Genomic DNA, 18,623 nt, shown 5'->3' with positions numbered 1-18,623 from the left:
TGACAGGAAAGTGACGACTCGTCGTGTGGCTCTCGCGGGCTGTCGAACTGAAGGAATTCGAGTCGATTCGACGCCAGGACATCCAGCTTAACCAGGGGCTGGTTTAGTCGCGTTGCTAGTCCGGTCCGTCCGTGGCAGAAACGGCGCGTAGATTAAGCAGCGAACTTGGACTTGCGGCTTGGCCTGTCCCAACAGAATGCAGAAATGGGCGCCTAAACTTGAACCTACCTCCTAACGAGCAAGGAGCAATAGAAATCAGAAATCACTGTATTTTGGCTGACTAACGCCTCTGGTCGGGGCAACCTTCGAGGGACAGACAGTGCGGATCCTGCACACTGTGGACGCGACGATGGGTGGGTGACAAGACAAGTCAGCCTTGCCTTGCCTGCGCGGACGGGGGGACAAATCCCCAGTTCCATTTCCATTTGACCCGTAGCATTTGTTTGTCCTCCAGACAGCCGTCTTTCGATTCAGCTTTCCCCTTTCAACGCCTTATTTTTTTCAACCTTGTTAGTTTCGGGTTTCCCTTGTTTCTTCCTTCTGGACCGGGGGGGAGGGTCTCCAGAGTCCGCACTAGCCTCCGGGGTGACAGGGTCCAGCACAGTGTCGTCATCTTATTGCGATATTTGTGAAAATTTTTGGGAGCCGGCGGCGGGGCAATGACGACCTTGCCTCTTGCTGCGCCCCTAGGTTTGATAGTGCCTCGGCTGCACAGATTCGGTATAACACCCGACCTCACAAGTATCTTATTGACCAATTGAAAATAGCGACCCCGAGACTGAACGCTATCCCCTAGGCCCTAACATGTCACTCCTCCGTACCTGTAGGTAGCGTAAAGGTACGGAGTGCCTTAGTACCTGCTCATACCAGACTACAATAGGTAAATCTACCTACCTCCCAATGAGCTAACGTCCCCTCGGATCAAGAACAACAACAACAACAACAACAACAACAACAACATACAAAGTATACTCCAGCACCTTTGTTCCGGTGGCCATCACCGTGCCCGAGGCTTGGTAACTCTGGATAATGTTCCAAGCCTTGGATAAAAACATAGCAGCTGCAAGTGCTAGGTTAAAATACCTTCCATCCTAACAGGACATGTCGGGAACCCCGTACCTACTGCGCCTCGTCACTCCCAGGGTCGTGCCATGACTTTTGTACTTGTGTAAAGCTTGGTTGCTCACTTGCACTCGGTTTTCATCAACCGAAGCCTCAATGCACTTCGAGCCCCATGTGTGCCGCACTCCCCATCCGCAAGATACCTGTGATATACACCCGTCTTGCCATTATCCATTATCCTACATCATCAAGTCAGCAGGTTCCTGGTGGAACCGCCGAACCAAATCAACCCGACCCTCCACGCCCCTTGACAAAAAGAAAGAAAAAGAAAGAGAAGAGGAAAAAACTTCACCCCATTATGCCACCCTCATTTCCGTCCTTCATCCCGTCAGGAGCTATATACTTGGCGAGGAACTGGCCGAGTTCAAAAGTATTGCATCGAATTGATTGCTTGGCGTTCACATGGCCCTTTTATACAAAGTCAGATTAGGGGTTTATGTCTGTGAAAAAAATAAAAAAAAAAAAAGAGCCCTCATCCACGTAGTTTCCTACTCGGAGATGAATGAAGCTGTCCATTGGTAGTCTTGGTGTTCGTGTCCGACGACCCCAGTTGCTCTGATGAGATGTTGGGCGGCATCTTTTGCTGCTTTTCAAGCTCAATGCCTGATATAAACATCGCACTCACGCCTTCTAGAGCGGCGACAAACACGCAAAGCAGACTTGCGATGACAAAGTGAGTAATTGTGGAGCCAATTTCCAACCATGATCCCTCGTCCTTGACGACCCAAAAAAAATAGAGAGTAAGAACGTCACTAATCCCCATGACCACCATGAAGAGTGCGGACGGTGCAACCCCAAGCCTTTTGTTCAAGACACCCAGGTTGGCGGAAATTAAAGCGAAGGGTATCATCAATTTCAGAATCAGCAGTGCGCCTTGCGAAAAGGGATCGAAAATCGGTAATAGACGGCACACGCTCTCGAGGCTGAACGAAGAGATGGAGGCGATGTTGCCGGTGCTGAAAAAGGCTGACTGCAATAGCACCAGGAAGAACAGTGCCACTCGTGCGTCCGAAAGTTTTAAGGCTCGGTACTGCGCCAAACCATGTTGAGCTTGCTTTTGCATCTGGTTCGCCTCGGATTTTTGTTCGCTTCTTCGACCAAAAATTTCTACCACGTACTCGAGGCGGACCCAGATCAGCAGCGTGACAGAAAAGAAGACGTAGAATAAGCCTTCATATGATATTGTAAGAATCACAAAGGTAGGTGCACATGTTAAGAATATGACGATTAGTCTATGCATATAGTGCGTGTTTGGCTGCAGACGGTAGGTCACGGGCATCAGCAGGGAAACAACTGCAACAAGTCAGACCAGGTTCATGAAATGGTCAGCGGCAGGCGTCAGGGAAGGGACGAGCACGACTTACCGAGAACAGCCCACCCGAGCACTTGGTTTCCAAGGGGAAGTCCTTGTTTAGACTGAAGGGACAAGGCGCTGGATCGAGTGACAAACATTGACAAGGGAATCAATCCAAGCTTAGGAGACCTTTTAGTCAATCATACAGTTCTACTGCTTCATTTTTTCTCCTGTCTTTTTTTTTATTGCACGGGAAAAAACTCTCGGGGCTCACAAAAGATGAGGTAAAGATAAAATGCATTTGATAACGTACCTGGACACCCAGTAGCGTCCGCCGGACGGTTCTCTTTGCCTCGCTACCTGGCGAACGTAGCTTGGTGTCCCACTTCGAAAGGATGTTGTCTTCTAGGAACAGATAAAACAAACCTATCAGGAACATCATGAAGCCGCCGGCCAAGCTGGTAAATGTTAGCGTCAGTCGTTTTCTTAGTCCCCGAAGGTGTTTCTAGCAACTTACATGAGGGGCACATTTTCAACCTTCATCGCTGGAAGTAATGTGAAAGTGCTCATAACCAAGCACGAAATTACCCAAACCAAGCTGAGAAGAGTATGGCGTTTTAGAAATGATATACCATACGTCGCTGGCCAAGTGGCGGCGAGAAAGAAGACACCTGTTAACACTTGACGATGAATGTATGCCAAAGCCTGGATAAAGTGTCAGGATGTTTCGCGGGACTGTGCACTGGCTGGGCAGGAGCGTCGACGGGGATCTGCACTTACCAAACACTGCATTACAGCAATATAAAGGGCGCCGTGAAAAAGTAGCGTGAATACACCGCCGGTAGATTCGACATTGGAGAGCAGGAGCGACCTGCCTTGTCGAAGACTTGCTCGGTACGCATAGACTTCTTCCCAGAATACAACTGGAAACAGAGCATAAATGTAGTACGTTACCGGTGATTTTGAAATTAAGAAGGATGCATACAGAGCAGCAAGAAGAGCTGAAAATGCCGTGACGCCTAGATATGTTCTCTCGGGGGTGACTTTCTCTAGGACTATAAATTTGTTGACGACAGTGGTAAGCGCGTACGCTATCCAGCCAAGATAACCTACAGTGATGAGCGCTCGAAGAAATAGCCAATCATATGTTTGCAAGTATCGAAGGCCTTGTAGTGTCACTTGGATGAGGTTGTCAGACTCCTCGATCGCCTCTTCGTATTTTCCATTTACTATAAGATCCTGTATGGCCGCAATGCGATGTTCGGGAATCAAGTTGGCGTCGCTAAGTGGGCGGTATGGCCTGAATCGCAGTTCATTTCTCTTCTTTTTTAGCTCCTTGACGCGATACATCTCCAGTATACCCCTCGCGTTGACAAGAGAAGCTTCTGCTTTTTCACGAATATCGCCAGACAAGTATGACAGAGGCAGTTCGCCAACGGAGTTTGCGGGGAACTCGGTGCCGATCAAGTAAGCCATTAGTGCAGCGATGTCGGCTTGGTTGATATCGTGTCGACGGACATGGTCAAGTCCCCAGCTCAACGAGTAGGCGTCATGCCCTGGAGCAATAGATCCGCTGTGTAGTTCGGGCAGAGCCACTCCCGACCCCCAGGTGATGAAGGGCGTTCTGGTATTGTCTGGGTGGCCATCGCCATGGCTACCCCAATCACTCATGCCATGGTCTGCTGTGAAGACAAAAGCTGTCCTGTCATCCCCATAAAAATTCTGGATAAGTTCAGATATCTCCTTCACCCCTTGGTCAACTACCTTGATGTTATTGAGATACTCCTTTGAATACGGCCGGTATGAATGTCCGTTCGTGTCCAGTCCGAGCAAGTGAAGGAAGAATACGACTTTGTCTTGCCGAAGAGCCTCGTTGAGTGTCTGATTTGTAAGAGCTTCTTTGAAGAATCCTTTGACGTGATCGAAGACCCAGTAATCCAGTCGGAGGGCATCTTGGCTGAAATCCTCAAATCCGGGTTCGTACATAAATGCATCAACGCGACCAGGGATCGCTCCGTGCTGAAACATCGGGAGAATATCAGGGCTTCCCCAGCTCCAGGTGTGGCGGCTACGGTTAAAAACACTGTCAAAATTGACCGGATTGAGTTTCCATCCAGTCGCCACTGCCGAAACATCTTCGTACAATCCAGCAATCAGTGCGACATGGCCCGGACGAGATTCCGTTGGCACACGAGTGTGAGAAACGCCAAAAGTGCCTTTCTGGAGAACTCGGGATCGAAGGAAAGGCGCAAGCGGTCTGGGACGGAGATCGTCCTCGGTTCGTGGATATGGTTCAGGAAATGACTGGAAAGCTTTGTCCGCTCTCAATCCATCACCTGCAGAGCGCAAGTTAGCATGTTGTAGCAGACTTGGGGAGAGGGTGCAGAATCACCAACCGACGAAAAGAACTAGTCTGTCAGCAGGCGGTTTCCTCGAAGGTGGCCGTTGCACAGCGAACAGTTGCATTCCTGACACTATTGGGCTCACGAAGTAAATATCAAAGATGGAATATATGTATACAAGATGAAAAACCGCAGCCAAGAAGGCAAAGCGACTCAACGCCGCCATTTTGGCTGCTGGTCCGAGGGTTCTGCGACACGTCCGGGTTTCTTCAGGAGAGAGACATTGCTAATACAGATTGCGAAAAGAGAGGCTTGACTGCGGGTGCGGGGCTAATTGAGTCAGAAGAAGTAAGGAAACAGGCCAACACACGCTCAGCTTGGACTGAGATACCATGCACAGAAGCCGCCTCGTGATTATATTGGCAGAGTTGACGTGGACAAGTCCACCCGGGTTGAGAGACGAGGTGCTGTCTGGTTTGGCTTAACCGGCTTTCTCGATAGGTCGGAAGTAGGGAGTACATGCGTATCAGTTACTCTTGGCTATTGGCTGCAGGTACCTTTGGAGCTTGGTCAAGTGGTTCTTCCCGCTGTGGGTGGGGTGGAAAACATGGACCATTGAGCGTTTCGGGAAAAGGATCTACCGTTAAAATCTCTCTGCGTGCTTAGGACGGAGTACCTACTGATGGATTCAAGAAGCAAAGAGAACCTTGATGGATGCCCCACCATCACACGTCTTTAAATTTTCCGTTGTTCTGTCCCTGCGGCAAGTGCGACCCCTTGCCATAAGTCACGTGACGTGAATCATTATCAGCGCCAGCGAGGGCGATGCGTCAGACTGAAATGGCATCATGGCATCCTCTGCTCCGAATTAGACAAAAGCAGGGGGGTCGCAAAGTTATGTCGTAGATACCACTATGAGCTCCGTCAGCAACTTAGGCGGAAACTCAGGCGTGGATCAGGGCAACCCGAAGAATAACAGAAAACGAGAGCGCGAGGATTGGAACACCTCGACTTCCATCATAGATCACGAGCGTGCATCACAACAACCTGGCAAGTTCAAGAAGACAAAGCCCCAGAAGCCGCAAACGCAATCAAAAGGTTCTTCTCAGTCAGAGTCGGTATCTCCGGTCTCGAGAGTCATTGAATGGCCAGAGTTGTTCAAGTCTCTTGATAAAACTCACCGGGCCTTGAACCTCGTGTTCACGTTCTGTTGTACCCGTAAACATCTAGCAACTACTTTCGAGACAATAAAGTCAGCAGTTGAGACTCATACAAAACATCCGTTGACCGAGGATGATGTGGCTCTCATAGTGGCTTTGCGCCCTGAGGGCATCAATTTTACATACGTGGATGAACTTATGCTACAGCTCGATATTAAGGGGTCACAAAGAGATGACGTTTTTAAAAATTCAAAATCACTTCGGTCTCAAGCTCCAGTTCATGACCTATCCGTGGGAGGCTGGACCGGCGACGAAACACTGCACAATCGTCGTGATGGAGAATCCACGGGAGAGCGGGAAATACTATTCTTCGAATTCATTGATGGAGATCTGAAGCGCCAAGTCCAGGATAAGAGAACTGGCGAAGCGGTGGCGCCGAATCGCAGACTTCGGGATGAGCAACTGAAGATGCCTGTTTTTGGGCAGAAGCAAATGAGACAGTTGATTGACCGGAGAAATCAGAAATTCGCCAGTGCCATCGACACATTCCTGAGCCAATGTGTCGAAGATAGGTTGGATCCAGATATGACTTTGAGGCATATGGCGCAAAAGTTTCTCCCGAGGCCGTCTCATCCGAGGGTTGTTGCAGACACCATACCAAGCCCTATTCCCGAAAACATACCAAAGGATCGTAAATCCATACCCGAAATTGTTCAACAGCTCAAAGACAGCCCGTGGTATACAGGCCAAATCGTACCGGACGGGCACAGAGTCTTCGACCCGCAGGAGCCCATCTACGGTGACCTTGGTTTTCTTTTGAGTCAAGATATTGTCAACGCTTTGTACAATGCTAAAGGCATCACCAAAATTTACGCTCATCAGGCAGAAGCTCTCAACAGGCTCGACCAAGGAGAGCATGTTGTCGTAGCAACGTCAACAAGCTCAGGAAAATCTCTTATATACCAACTGCCTATTCTGTGTGAACTGGAGAGAAACTATGACTCTAGAGCTCTTTACATCTTCCCAACAAAAGCATTGGCGCAGGATCAGAAACGAAGTTTGAGGGACATGCTGTCTTATATGCCCGGACTGGGAGATGCGCTTGTCGAGACATTTGACGGAGACACGCCAATGAATGAACGCGCTGCAATACGTGAACAAGCCAGGATCATTTTTACAAACCCAGACATGCTTCATGCTACGATCTTGCCCCAAGAAGAAAAGTGGAGGACTTTTCTCAAAAATCTGAAATATGTAGTAGGTCCGTGGCAACCTGCTCCGTCCGGGTATGTGAACAAGCGGCTAATAGAGGCTGGATCCAGTGGATGAGCTTCACTATTATAACGGGCAGCTTGGTTCCCATGTTGCATTCATCATGAGAAGACTGAGACGAATCTGCGCCGCGGTTGGAAATCGGCGGGTTCGATTCATCTCCTGCTCCGCGACTGTGGCCAACCCTCAGGAGCACTTCAGAACCATCTTTGGCGTGAAAGAGGTCACTCTGGTTGATTTTGACGGCTCGCCGTCAGGGCGCAAAGAGTTCTTGTGCTGGAATACTCCCTACAAAGACCCCAAAGACCCTGCCAGTGGCCGAGGCAACGCCAAGTTTGAATGCGCAAGATTATTTTGTGCCCTCATGTTGCGAGGTGTTCGGCTCATAGCCTTTTGTCGGGTCAGGGCCCAGTGCGAAGCGTTGGTGAGTGCCGTCAAGCAGGAATTGGAGTCTTTAGGCAGGCCCGAATGCATGAACCTCGTCATGGGCTACCGAGGTGGGTATACTGCAGCTGATCGACGCCGCATCGAGTCTGAAATGTTCGAGGGCAAACTGCTCGGCATTGTGGCGACCACGGCGCTGGAACTGGGCATAGACATCGGTACACTTGATTGTGTCATGTCTTGGGGGTTTCCATATACCATCGCGAACCTGCGTCAACAAAGTGGTCGCGCGGGTCGTCGGAACAAGGACTCCTTGTCCATCTTGGTGGGGGACTGTTTTCCGACAGACCAGCATTATATGCAAAACCCCGAGGAGCTGTTCACCAAGCCGAATTGCCAACTCCGGGTGGACCTTGACAATTTGCTCGTACGCGAGGGGCACATCCAATGCGCGGCATACGAAATGCCCATTCGGCCCGAGCAGGATGCCCAGTATTTTGGGCACGACTTGTCCAGCATTTGCAACGAACGTTTAGTCAAGGACGAGATGGGTTACTATCATTGTCACGATCGCTTCCGGCCAAATCCTTCCAGGTACGTTGCTATAAGAGACGCCGAAGACGAGCATTTCGCCATCGTCGACATCACAAATGGCAGAAATGTAGTCCTAGAAGAGCTAGAGGCGTCTCGGGCGACATTTACAATATACGACGGAGCCATGTTTCTCCACCAGGGAAATACCTACCTCGTGCGAGACTTTATTCCGGATAAGCTCATGGCCAAGGTGGAAAAGGCCAAAGTTGACTGGACGACGACGCAGCGAGACTATACTGATATAGATCCTATAGAAATCGAGGCCATACGGAAAATCACATCGTCGCTTTCACGGGCGTATTACGGAGCCATCAAAATCCAGCAGAATGTGTTTGGGTACTTCAAAGTGGACAAGAAGGGACGGGTCCTCGACGCTGTCCAAGTAGACAACCCGCCCGTCATCCGCTACAGCAAAGGCTTGTGGCTAGACGTGCCGAAAAACGCACTCGACATCCTACAGGGTCGCCGACTGAATTCGGCGGCTGCAATACACGCTGCAGAGCATGCCGTCATGAGTCTCTTGCCCACCTTCGTCATCAGCATGCCGGAAGATGTCCGGACGGAATGCAAAGTCGCGCTGAAAGAGTTTGCCAAGCTAGAGTCCAAGAGGAAACGGCCAGCAAGACTGACTTTCTACGATGCCAAGGGCGGTGCTGGCGGATCAGGCATCAGCACGAAGGCATTCGATCACATTGGCAGCTTGCTAAGAATCGCACTCGAAAGAGTCGAGGCCTGCCAATGCCAACGAGGATGCATGGAATGTGTGGCATCGGAAACATGCAGAGAGTCTAACGAAGTGATGAGCAAAGCTGGTTGCCTTGTTGTTCTGAAGAGTTTGTTGAATCTTCCCATTGACATTGACCAGCTTCCCATGGGACCAGAGGACTCGGTACCAGTGGGCATGGAGACCGTGACACTTGCACATCCAGTCCGCGTTCGTGTTCAAGACGCGAAGAAAGGGGCTGGGGTGTTGGAAGGGCTAGAGAACGAGAACCGCAGTGCTGAAGAGCCCAAATCCTCCACTGGTGAGTTTGAAAGATGGTTAGGCTGACGAGGGATTATTGTACGGACATGGAAAGAAAAAAAAAAAGGCATTGAGTTTTTCCATCACAGCCGACATGATCCGCAGAAAGAGTTCGAGCTGCGAGGGACAACGACCCAGCTGCTCCCATCCAGGTCGGATTGGCGATACTGATTGCTCTAATGGCTATCCTCTTGTTTTGTTCATGAGGTGTGAATTTTTCTCCTCATGTGGCGCAGACCCTTTCATGGCCTCAGCTCTGGCTGCATTCGTCGAAGAGTTCTGGATGCTTGATCTCATTTTTGCCTGGGTTGACTTACCTTACAGGCTGCGCTCTTCAACATGCCTCTCGCCGTCGTTACTGGCTACGGCTTGGGCATAATCATGGACTCGAAGTGTCGTCGAATTCTTCGGTGTCAGAGGAGGCACAGTGAAAGCGGAGGTAGCTAGACGGGTAAATACATGTACATGTCAATAGCACGTAGTCCGGCTTAAGATGGCTGCTAGAAAACAGCTGCTATATAGCGTGTCCGTGGCCCCAGCCTTTAGCCTTTAGCAGTAGCCTTTAACTGCTAGGCAGGTACATAACATGCATATTTTACTGGCTTATTTTACTGCCTTATTTCACCGCTATATTATACTGCAATAAAGCAACATAATGCATTATAGTAATATATATAATACAAGATTTAAAATAGTTAGAGTCTGGTGTTCTCATATCTGGATGCATTTTCTATTATTCCCTCCGGGGTCGCTGCTCGGGGCCGCCTGCGGTGAGCTTCTGCCTAGAAAGCATAGCAGAATCGGATTTATTACCGCCGTTTACATAGCAGAGTATTATTAGTACTATAATTGCCACTCTATAAGTGTCGTAGTATCCCCTATGACTATTTTTTATTGCCATTGACACTTATGTCTGTTAAAATTGTCACGAACCCTGTCATAGGCTGTACAGGCTGTCGCAGGCTGTCACAAGCTGTCACCAAGAGACGGGGTGGCGCGCAAAGGTACCTTGGGTAAATTAATGCGATTCTCTGCGTGCCTGGGCAACCTACCCGTCAATAACCACATGTGTCTTGGCCAGAGTTGTATTCATGATTCGATTTTACGACTTGGGAGGCTTGTTCGCCGCCGAGTTTGCAAAGCTTCAATTCACAAGAACGGACCAGACGACTTTACTCCGTAGAGTGGGAGTCACGTAGAGTTATGTTATGAGTCTGGTACCTGCGGGTATCTATCTGTCAGGTGGGCAGGTTAGGTACTCGACAGGTACCTAGGGGTGGGCAAAACTCATGCCGTGTCCAGTCCAGCCGGCCCACAAAATCTCTTGCTCATTGACCTGACGGGGCATTAAACATCGGCTCTCGTTGGCGGTTTGCCCCTCCATAGACGGACCGGGATCCACCAGAAGGGTACTCGAAGAAGTCACAGACTCTGTCAACGCTTGAGACTTATTATGTGACCACCGACCCAAGTCTTCTTCAAACAACCCACCACATCTGGTAGCATCATCGTTGCTCAATGCCGCTCTTCACCACCCAACTATCTTTTCTTTGCTCAGGTCATCGCAACTACCTACCCAGGTCGTGGTTGCAATGGACCGCCAGAGGAAGCGTACGTTTTCCAAATCAGTTGGTGGCGTCAAGTCTCCAAGGGCTCTCTCTGCTCTGCATGCTAACGTGTTTGCGCTACAGGCGAACTGCGCGAGCTGAATGAGAAAGCCTGGGATGGTGAGAAGGGTATGTTTCTCCGCTTTCTGGTGCACTGTTGCGACGGGCATCGCCCAAGTTTGCTTTGATGCCCGCCCGAGGCTGACTGACCTTGCTCATCACCGCAGACCTTTTCCATGTCGGCGAATCCCTTGACTCTTCCTTGAAAAGGAATACAGCCTTTATAAAACGCTTGCGGACCGCCGTCACCCCTTCCAACCTGGCGACATTTCTTCAAGAGATCCGATCACTGAGCTTGCACAAATACCTGTCCGAGATCATAGCCGCATGTTACGAGGGTCTTTGCAGGGTTAAATCCCCCGCTGAGATTGAAGCTGGCGTTGAGATTGTAAGCGCCCTACATCAACGCTTCGGCCCTCCCGAGTTTACCGAATACCTCGCTTGGCTGCTGGGAAAGGGCATGGCGACCCCCGACAAGAGTGCTCTCAAGAATCTTACTCAGGAAGTTCGCGAAAAGGAAGAAAAGGAAAGAATGACTCGTCAAAGGGCCCTTTTGCGAGTCATTACCGAACTGTGGTTGGTTGGCGTTTTGAGAACCTTGGACGATGCCGTGAAGCCTGAGGACGCAAGTAAAGCCGCTACAGGGAAAGCCGTGGAGCTCAAACCTCGACCGGGTTCCGGTAAGGCTGGCAGCGCTGAGCCCTTTCCTCTCGAGGTCTTGAAAGACCTCCTCGCATACGATCGAGAGCACACAAACCTCCCACTTCTGGTGATTTTTGTCAAGGCCTTCAGCTGGGAAATCTTGGGTGTGAGGCCCGCCAGTTCGGATGGACGCAAGTCCATAGAGGAGGATGGTGCGGCCAGCGGTCACAATGATGCTCTTCCCGACGTCGACGACGGAGCCAAGACAGCACAGCCTGCGGACCAACACCCGTTTACGCCTCCCGATACAGCAGACAAGTTTAAGAGTATTCTAAAGAGATATTTCGAGGATGTTGTTGCACATATTGTTCGAGATCAGAAATCGATACAGTCTCAAGCCCGACGAAATGCAGAAGCTTACGTCAAGTCTGGCGAAGTGTTCGAGGATAGACAAGCAAATTACGAGAAACAGGTCAAGACCCAGGAACGATTGGTTTCGAACGCTCAAGTTATTGCCGACGCCATTGGAGCCGAGATCCCGGAACTGAAAGAACCTGACGACTCCCTTGTGACTTCGAGTGGGTCCATAGGCTTGGTCAAGACTAGCGAATTCCTACGAGGCTCCGGCGACGGAAACGGTATCTGGGCAGATGAAGACGAACGTCGATTCTATGAAAACATAGTTGACCTCAAGGGCAAGGTCCCCCCCATCCTGTTGGAGGATGGCAAGAAGAAGAAACCAGACGGCGACGACCAAGTGGGCAGGAAAGTCGAGCCCAATGACATCTCCGACGTGCCAAAGTCTGCTCCCGAGGCCGTTGATGACCAGTCCACTTCTATTGTGAACAAGACTATTGGCGCTCAAGTCGACGCGCTACTTGCACGCTTACCGGAGCTGACCAATAAAGATATCATCGACCAAACTGCCATCGACTTTTGCTTCCTCAACTCGAAAGCATCCCGGAATCGACTCGTCAAAGCTCTGACAGAGGTGCCCAAGGGTCGCAGTGACTTGCTGCCGTCTTGGGCTCGCTTGGTCGCCACGCTTGGTAGGTATATGCCTGACGTCCCCAAGGGGCTTGTTGATTATTTGGACGCCGAGTTTCGAAGCTTGCAGCGCAGGAAAGAAAAGGACTTTCTAGGGCAAGTCCGCCTCAGCAATATCCGCTACCTGGCGGAGCTCACCAAGTTTGGCGTGGTCCCTGAGCATGTTGTGTTTCATTGTCTCAAGGTCAGCCTCGATGATTTTTCACGCATGAATATCGAGATCTTGTGCAATCTGGTCGAAAATTGTGGTAGGTATCTGCTCAAAAATCCCGAGACCGCGCCGCGAATGGCAAGTTTCCTCGAAACTCTTCAGCGCAAAAAGTCTGTGCAACATATTGGACAGCCTGAGCGCATGCTCATTGATAATGCTGTTTATTACGTTGATCCACCGCAAAGACCAGCAATCGAGCAAAAGGAGCGCACTCCAATGGAACTATTCATTCGGAAACTAGTGTATAGTGATATTACGAAACGAAACTACAGTAAAATCTTGAAGCAGATCCGCAGGCTACATTGGGAAGAAGCAGAGGTACATCTGGCCGCTCATCAATTGCCGCCGTAAAAGAGACGCAAATTGTTAACTTGACATGAAAAGGTCGTCGCAATCCTTGAAAAGGTCTTTTCGAAACCCGGGAGGGTGAAGTACGGAAACATTCATCTTCTGGGCATTCTTCTGAGTGCGCTGTATCGTTATCACCCGGAATTCGTGGTCAGAATCATCGACAACGTCATTGAATCTGTCAGCTTCGGCTTGGAGCAGAATGACTTTCGATTGTATCAGCGCCGTATCGCAGAGGTGAAATACCTTGGTGAGCTCTACAATTATAGAGTGCTAGAACACCCCGTCATTTTTGATACTCTGTACAAAATTCTTACCTTTGGGTACGGTGAGTTGTTGCAACAAGGCCTGTGGTCCGAAGAATCTCGTACTTAGTATCTTTGTCATAGGGGGGCCTCCTGTTCCAGGACGACTGAATCCGTTCGACCCACCAGATGACTTTTTCCGCATTCGCCTTGTTGCTACCATGTTGGAGACATGCGGCATGTTTTTTGATAGAGGAGCTGCGGGCAAGAAGCTGGACTACTTCCTGTCATTTTTTCAGGTTTGTACCCCGGGGGGCTGCGCCAGTAGGCTGCTTGGCAGTCACTGTGAGCTAACCACGTCTTCAGTATTACGTCCACACCAAAATCTCTTTGCCGATGGATATTGAATTTGTCGTTCAAGACACCTTTTCGATGACACGACCACAGTGGAAATTTGCCGCGAACCTTGATGAGGCAGCCAAGGTTCTTCAACTGGCCATTGTACAGGATCAAAAAACTGCCGGCTTCGACAGGGTACCCGAGGCAGATGATGTCACCAGTGGCGCATCATCAGACGATGATAATGTCGATGTAGACGATGCTGAGCATGACGGAGAAGGTGGTGAGGATAGTGCGTCCGAGGATGATGAAGCAGAGGTAAGTCGGCTTCCCAACCTGTAGGCCACGAGGAATGATTTTAAATGTCGAAGAAGCAGCAGGACGTAGACGACGAATCGGTAAACGAGATCGATTTTGATGAAGAAGAATCAATTGTCGTGACTCGCCAAGAGGAAGCGGTGGACCCTGAAGATGAAGCCGAGTTTGAGCGGGAATATGCCAAAATGATGGCTGAAAGTCTTGAATCTCGCAAGTTCGACCGGAAGCCACTCTTTGATGTTCCATTGCCAGTCCGACCGAAGAACCGGGAAACGCCCACGAGTACAGCTCAGGAACAAGAACCATCCGCTCCAAGCAAAAAAATGGCATTCTCGCTGCTGACGAAGAAGGGCAACCGACAACAGGTTAGTTGGCAAGTTTGTCTGCTGTAATTTCCCTTGTCCCTTCTAACAAATTGTGTGCGAATTGCAGACCCGGACGGTCGAGCTACCATCAGACTCGACCTTTGCCATTGCCATGATCACACAACAACAGGCTGAAAAGGAAGAGCAACAGCGTATCAAAAACCTAGTCTTGAATTATGATCTGCAACAGAACGAGGACCCGGAAGGTAGGTATCTAGAGTTGGCTGAGACCTACTGAAACCTGACATATCCTAATGACGGGAAAGTAGGAAGCGAGCGAGGTACGGCTCTATACCACAATCGTATCGACCGGTCAAACAAGGATCGCGGCCAAAGAGTGAGAAAATTACAGCTGAGTGATGTTAATTGGTGAAAGGGAAGGGTAGGGTGCAGACATGATATAGCAATGCCAAGCTAGTCGAAGAAGTATTCCGGCTCCGACAAAGGACTTGGACAACAGTACCTGGGAGTAGGGATAAAGTAGTGGTAATTCGGTGTGGCTATGCTGACATCTAAACTGTCAGGTGGACAACGTCGGATGACCACTCGGTAATTCTTGGCATACGAACAGTGCAGCAGGCCTTGCACTGGCGAATGTTTTGAGATATTGGGGGCTAGGAATGGCGCCCTGATATGTACAAGAGTATACCATCACTGCCTTTTCTTCACGAATCAGATATCGCAATATCATGGCATGCGCGATCCTGGTCATGAGCAGCGGAGCTATGCTTGCGGTTTGCCAAGAGGATCGCGAGCAGGCAAAGGCAAGGAGGACATGGCTAAAGGTCGCAGCTTTCTGCCCTATATTCTTGTTTCAGCCTCGGCAAAATCATGCTGGCTGTCGAAAGAAGACATGCCCGATATATTGTGATGTATTTGATAAGAAAGTTATAGCGTTTTAGAACCCCAACGTAAAGACAGAAGCCGGTAGAGTTCTTCCACGCCAGCGGCATCCGGGAAAACGGACCAGTGACTCTTGGACATGATCGAAGAGGTGAATGGGCAGGGCAGGGCAGGGCAGGGCAGGTGGGGGAAATGCAATGCCTCCATGTCTTTTTCATATTTTAAGCAAGAGCGAGACGCCACGCCCAACGCTTGCCCCTTCTGTCTACCTTGGGTACATAACCTCCCTACTTCAGGACAGCCTGGGTATCCGGATATCCATGTAGCTGTCATTTTGAAAACATGGACACTCGCAAGCCCAGGCTCGAAAGTGATTCAGGGCAGTTGTGTCACCGGCCACAAAAATTTCTCGTCTCCTCGATCGTTCGTCTGCAAACCGTGGAAAAATGCAACGTCTTCAAAGGCTTCATTAATTCTTCGACGTTCGCTGAGGCTCCTCCCAAACTTTTCTGGCTTTCGTTTATCAGGTACTCTTGTCCAAAATGGGTGTCTTCACGGTAAACTGGCCAGTCAAAGACGTAAGTTAGCATCAACAGGTTCGAGTTGCACCAATCTTGGATCGTTGCCTATCCAAGTAAAATTGCCTCACATGGTTTGGTTACAGATTGCCTATACCGCCGTTGTTGGGCTCGTCATGCTGATGGCCTGCCTAGAATGGCTTCTTTGGTTTGCTGCTTTCCTCTATTGTCTTGTAAAGGCGTTCGGCAAAGCAGAACATTGGTCAATCCGAGTCCTTTGCGTCGTCGTTGGTTTGGCTTTTGCCGCCCTTCGGTACGTCCCTTTACGTTGGCCCCAAACGGCCATGGAACTTCCCAGCAGCCAGAGGTGCAGCGGAACAAGTAGAAGGCTGACGTGACCTGACAAGATGCATATTTCTACCGGTTATGCTGGTGACGCTTCCCCTGCCGCCAGCCGTCTCGAATTTGTGGCCAACATTCTTCTCTTCGTTGTTGCAATGGTTCGCCTTCTGGAGCTTCGCCATCTTGCTCACCGTTCCGTGGCTGTTTTGCATCTACCAACTTGTCACAAACCACTTGGGACGGAACAAGAGGGTCAAACGAGTTTTGGACGACTCGACCGCTCCAAAGGTCGTCGTAGTCATGCCATGTTACCATGAAGATCCCCTTGTCCTCATCGCCGCTGTTGATTCCATCGTCGAATGCGACTACCCAGCGTCATGCATTCACCTGTTCTTATCTTTTGACGGCGAATCAATAGATGAGCTTTACCTACACACAATGCAGGCTCTTGGGGTGTCAATTATTTCGAAACCATACCCCAGCTGTATTGACCTTGTCTACAAGGCCGTGCGAGTGACCGTGTCGCGATTTCGTCACGGTGGCAAGAGGCAATGCCAAAAATTGACATACGACCTTATTGATAAGGTCTATACAGACTACATCAGGCATCTTGACAACATCTTCATTCTCTTCATCGACTCGGACTGCATCCTTGACAGAGTTTGTCTCCAGAACTTTGTGTATGACATGGAACTCAGTCCAGGCAACGCCAGGCAAATGTTGGCCATGACGGGGGTTATCACCTCGACGACTAAAAAACACAGCATCATCACTTTACTTCAAGACATGGAATACATCCACGGGCAGCTTTTTGAACGCACCGTAGAGTCCGGCTGTGGCTCAGTTACTTGTCTTCCAGGAGCGCTCACGATGCTCCGATTCTCTGCCTTTAGGAGAATGGCCAAATATTATTTTTCTGACAAGGCTGAAGAGTGTGACGACATATTCGACTATGCCAAGTGCCACTTGGGCGAGGATCGCTGGCTCACACATCTCTTCATGATAGGTGCCAAGCAAAGATATCAGATTCAAATGTGCACTTCGGCTTTCTGCAAGACAGAGGCAGTGCAGACATACAGATCTCTCGTCAAACAGCGGCGTCGATGGTTTCTGGGGTTTGTGACAAACGAGGTTTGCATGCTAACTGACTGGCGGTTGTGGAAGCGATACCCAGCCTTGATCCTGGTGAGGTTTCTGCAGGATACAATACGAACCACGGCGCTTTTGTTTCTCATCATGGTCTTGGCGCTGTTGACGTCAACCGCGACCGTGCGGAATTTGCCCGTGGGCTTCATTGCCGTGTCGTTGGGATTGAACTGGCTTTTGATGCTCTATTTTGGGGCCAAGCTGAAGAGGTTTAAGATGTGGTTTTACCCTCTCATGTTCATCCTAAACCCGCTCTTCAACTGGTACTACATGGTTTACGGGATTCTAACGGCAGGTTCACGAACATGGGGTGGACCACGAGCTGATGCGGCGGCGGCGAACATGCACACAACAGCCAGAGAGGCAGCGGAACAAGCAGAAAAACAGGGAGATGAATTGAATATCGTGCCCGAGAGCTTCAAACCAGCGAAGGAAGCCAGAGCACTTGCCAATGAGCCCCATCGGCCGCCTGCCTCGGTTTGCCGCCAAAGAAGTGTTGTCCGCCCCCCAAATGCGATTGACGGTCAATTTTCAGGTCTTGGTCGTGCAACCGAGCTTGCGGCTTTCAACGGAAGAAAACTGCTATGTGATGGAGCGGTGTCCAATGAGCCAGGGCGCTACACAGTGAATAATGGCTCGCAGTCGGCACACGCGGCATATGAAATAGCACTTGAAAGCAGGGTGGGGTTTTTCATGGGTGAAGAGGACAAAAGGAAATACACCACAGCTCAACTGGCACAGAGACAGCCTCTTGCACATGAGCCAGGCATCGACCCTGGTGCGGATGCCGGATGACAACAACGGCCAGAAACACACATACGCTTGCGACTGGCGTTCGAGCGGTCGCATGAGGTGTCTGCCCAAGAAAACTTGACCGGCTGCTCACCCTCACTTTAGGTACCCAGGCACCGACCGTGTCTCCCTACCTCTTGGCATTTGTGTTACCTCTGTCCAGGAAATCGCGGTTGATCAAATCTGTCGGCGAGACCTAAACCTGTCTAGATGCTTGTAGCCCGGGGGGGGGAGGGGGGGGTAGAAGAACTCGCACAATAAACTAAGGGTTCAGTTCCATTCTATGGAGTAGATGTATGGTCATTATCCTCCCTCACTCAACATGGTCATAGCACGCGGGTGAGTTGTCTGTGGGGATAATTTCCGAAATTCCCAGATGCGCTGCCGACACGTGGGGATGGATGGATAGTCTGGTCGACTCGAGAAGCTTCTCCCAAGTTCTAACGAGGCAAACTGCACTGTACCTGTCACTGTGACGGTGGGGCCGGGGATAGGACGCTGGGTACGCGCCTGATAGGTATCCGGTACGCCAGCCCTCCACGTTGGCGCGACAAGACCGGGGAAGCGCCTTGGGTATCCAGGTACTTGGCTGCTGGTAGGAGGCCGGC

The 18,623-nt window shown here is 50.2% G+C and overlaps 4 protein-coding genes across 4 annotated transcripts; 3 read left to right on the top strand and 1 right to left on the bottom strand.

Moving 5' to 3' along the window:
* Window positions 1-1,594: 1,594 nt before the first annotated feature.
* Window positions 1,595-4,984, bottom strand: UV8b_00957 (uncharacterized protein; the record flags this gene model as incomplete). The annotated part of the gene is made up of 6 exons (XM_043138455.1): window positions 1,595-2,415; window positions 2,487-2,595; window positions 2,730-2,874; window positions 2,934-3,121; window positions 3,197-4,752; window positions 4,813-4,984. The coding sequence occupies 6 exons, from the start codon at window positions 4,982-4,984 to the stop codon at window positions 1,595-1,597; spliced, it is 2,991 nt and encodes a 996-aa protein (XP_042994389.1).
* A 688-nt stretch (window positions 4,985-5,672) lies between these two features.
* UV8b_00956 (uncharacterized protein) lies at window positions 5,673-9,219 on the top strand (the record flags this gene model as incomplete). The annotated part of the gene is made up of 2 exons (XM_043138454.1): window positions 5,673-7,179; window positions 7,241-9,219. 2 exons carry the CDS (start codon window positions 5,673-5,675, stop codon window positions 9,217-9,219), a joined length of 3,486 nt encoding a protein of 1,161 aa, XP_042994388.1.
* A 1,565-nt stretch (window positions 9,220-10,784) lies between these two features.
* On the top strand, window positions 10,785-14,916 carry UV8b_00955 (uncharacterized protein; the record flags this gene model as incomplete). The annotated part of the gene is made up of 10 exons (XM_043138453.1): window positions 10,785-10,803; window positions 10,884-10,928; window positions 11,027-13,077; window positions 13,144-13,435; window positions 13,497-13,651; window positions 13,719-14,009; window positions 14,066-14,374; window positions 14,442-14,580; window positions 14,644-14,711; window positions 14,899-14,916. The coding sequence occupies 10 exons, from the start codon at window positions 10,785-10,787 to the stop codon at window positions 14,914-14,916; spliced, it is 3,387 nt and encodes a 1,128-aa protein (XP_042994387.1).
* An 843-nt stretch (window positions 14,917-15,759) lies between these two features.
* Window positions 15,760-18,018, top strand: UV8b_00954 (uncharacterized protein; the record flags this gene model as incomplete). Its single annotated transcript, XM_043138452.1, has 3 exons — window positions 15,760-15,795; window positions 15,882-16,048; window positions 16,143-18,018. 3 exons carry the CDS (start codon window positions 15,760-15,762, stop codon window positions 18,016-18,018), a joined length of 2,079 nt encoding a protein of 692 aa, XP_042994386.1.
* Between the last annotated feature and the right edge of the window lie 605 nt (window positions 18,019-18,623).

Source organism: Ustilaginoidea virens, chromosome 1, assembly GCF_000687475.1.
Source record: "Ustilaginoidea virens chromosome 1, complete sequence".
NCBI classification, from domain to species: Eukaryota; Fungi; Ascomycota; class Sordariomycetes; order Hypocreales; family Clavicipitaceae; genus Ustilaginoidea; species Ustilaginoidea virens.
The sequence above is the reverse complement of the archived record's forward strand: the minus strand, read 5'-3'. Positions and strand labels throughout refer to the sequence as shown.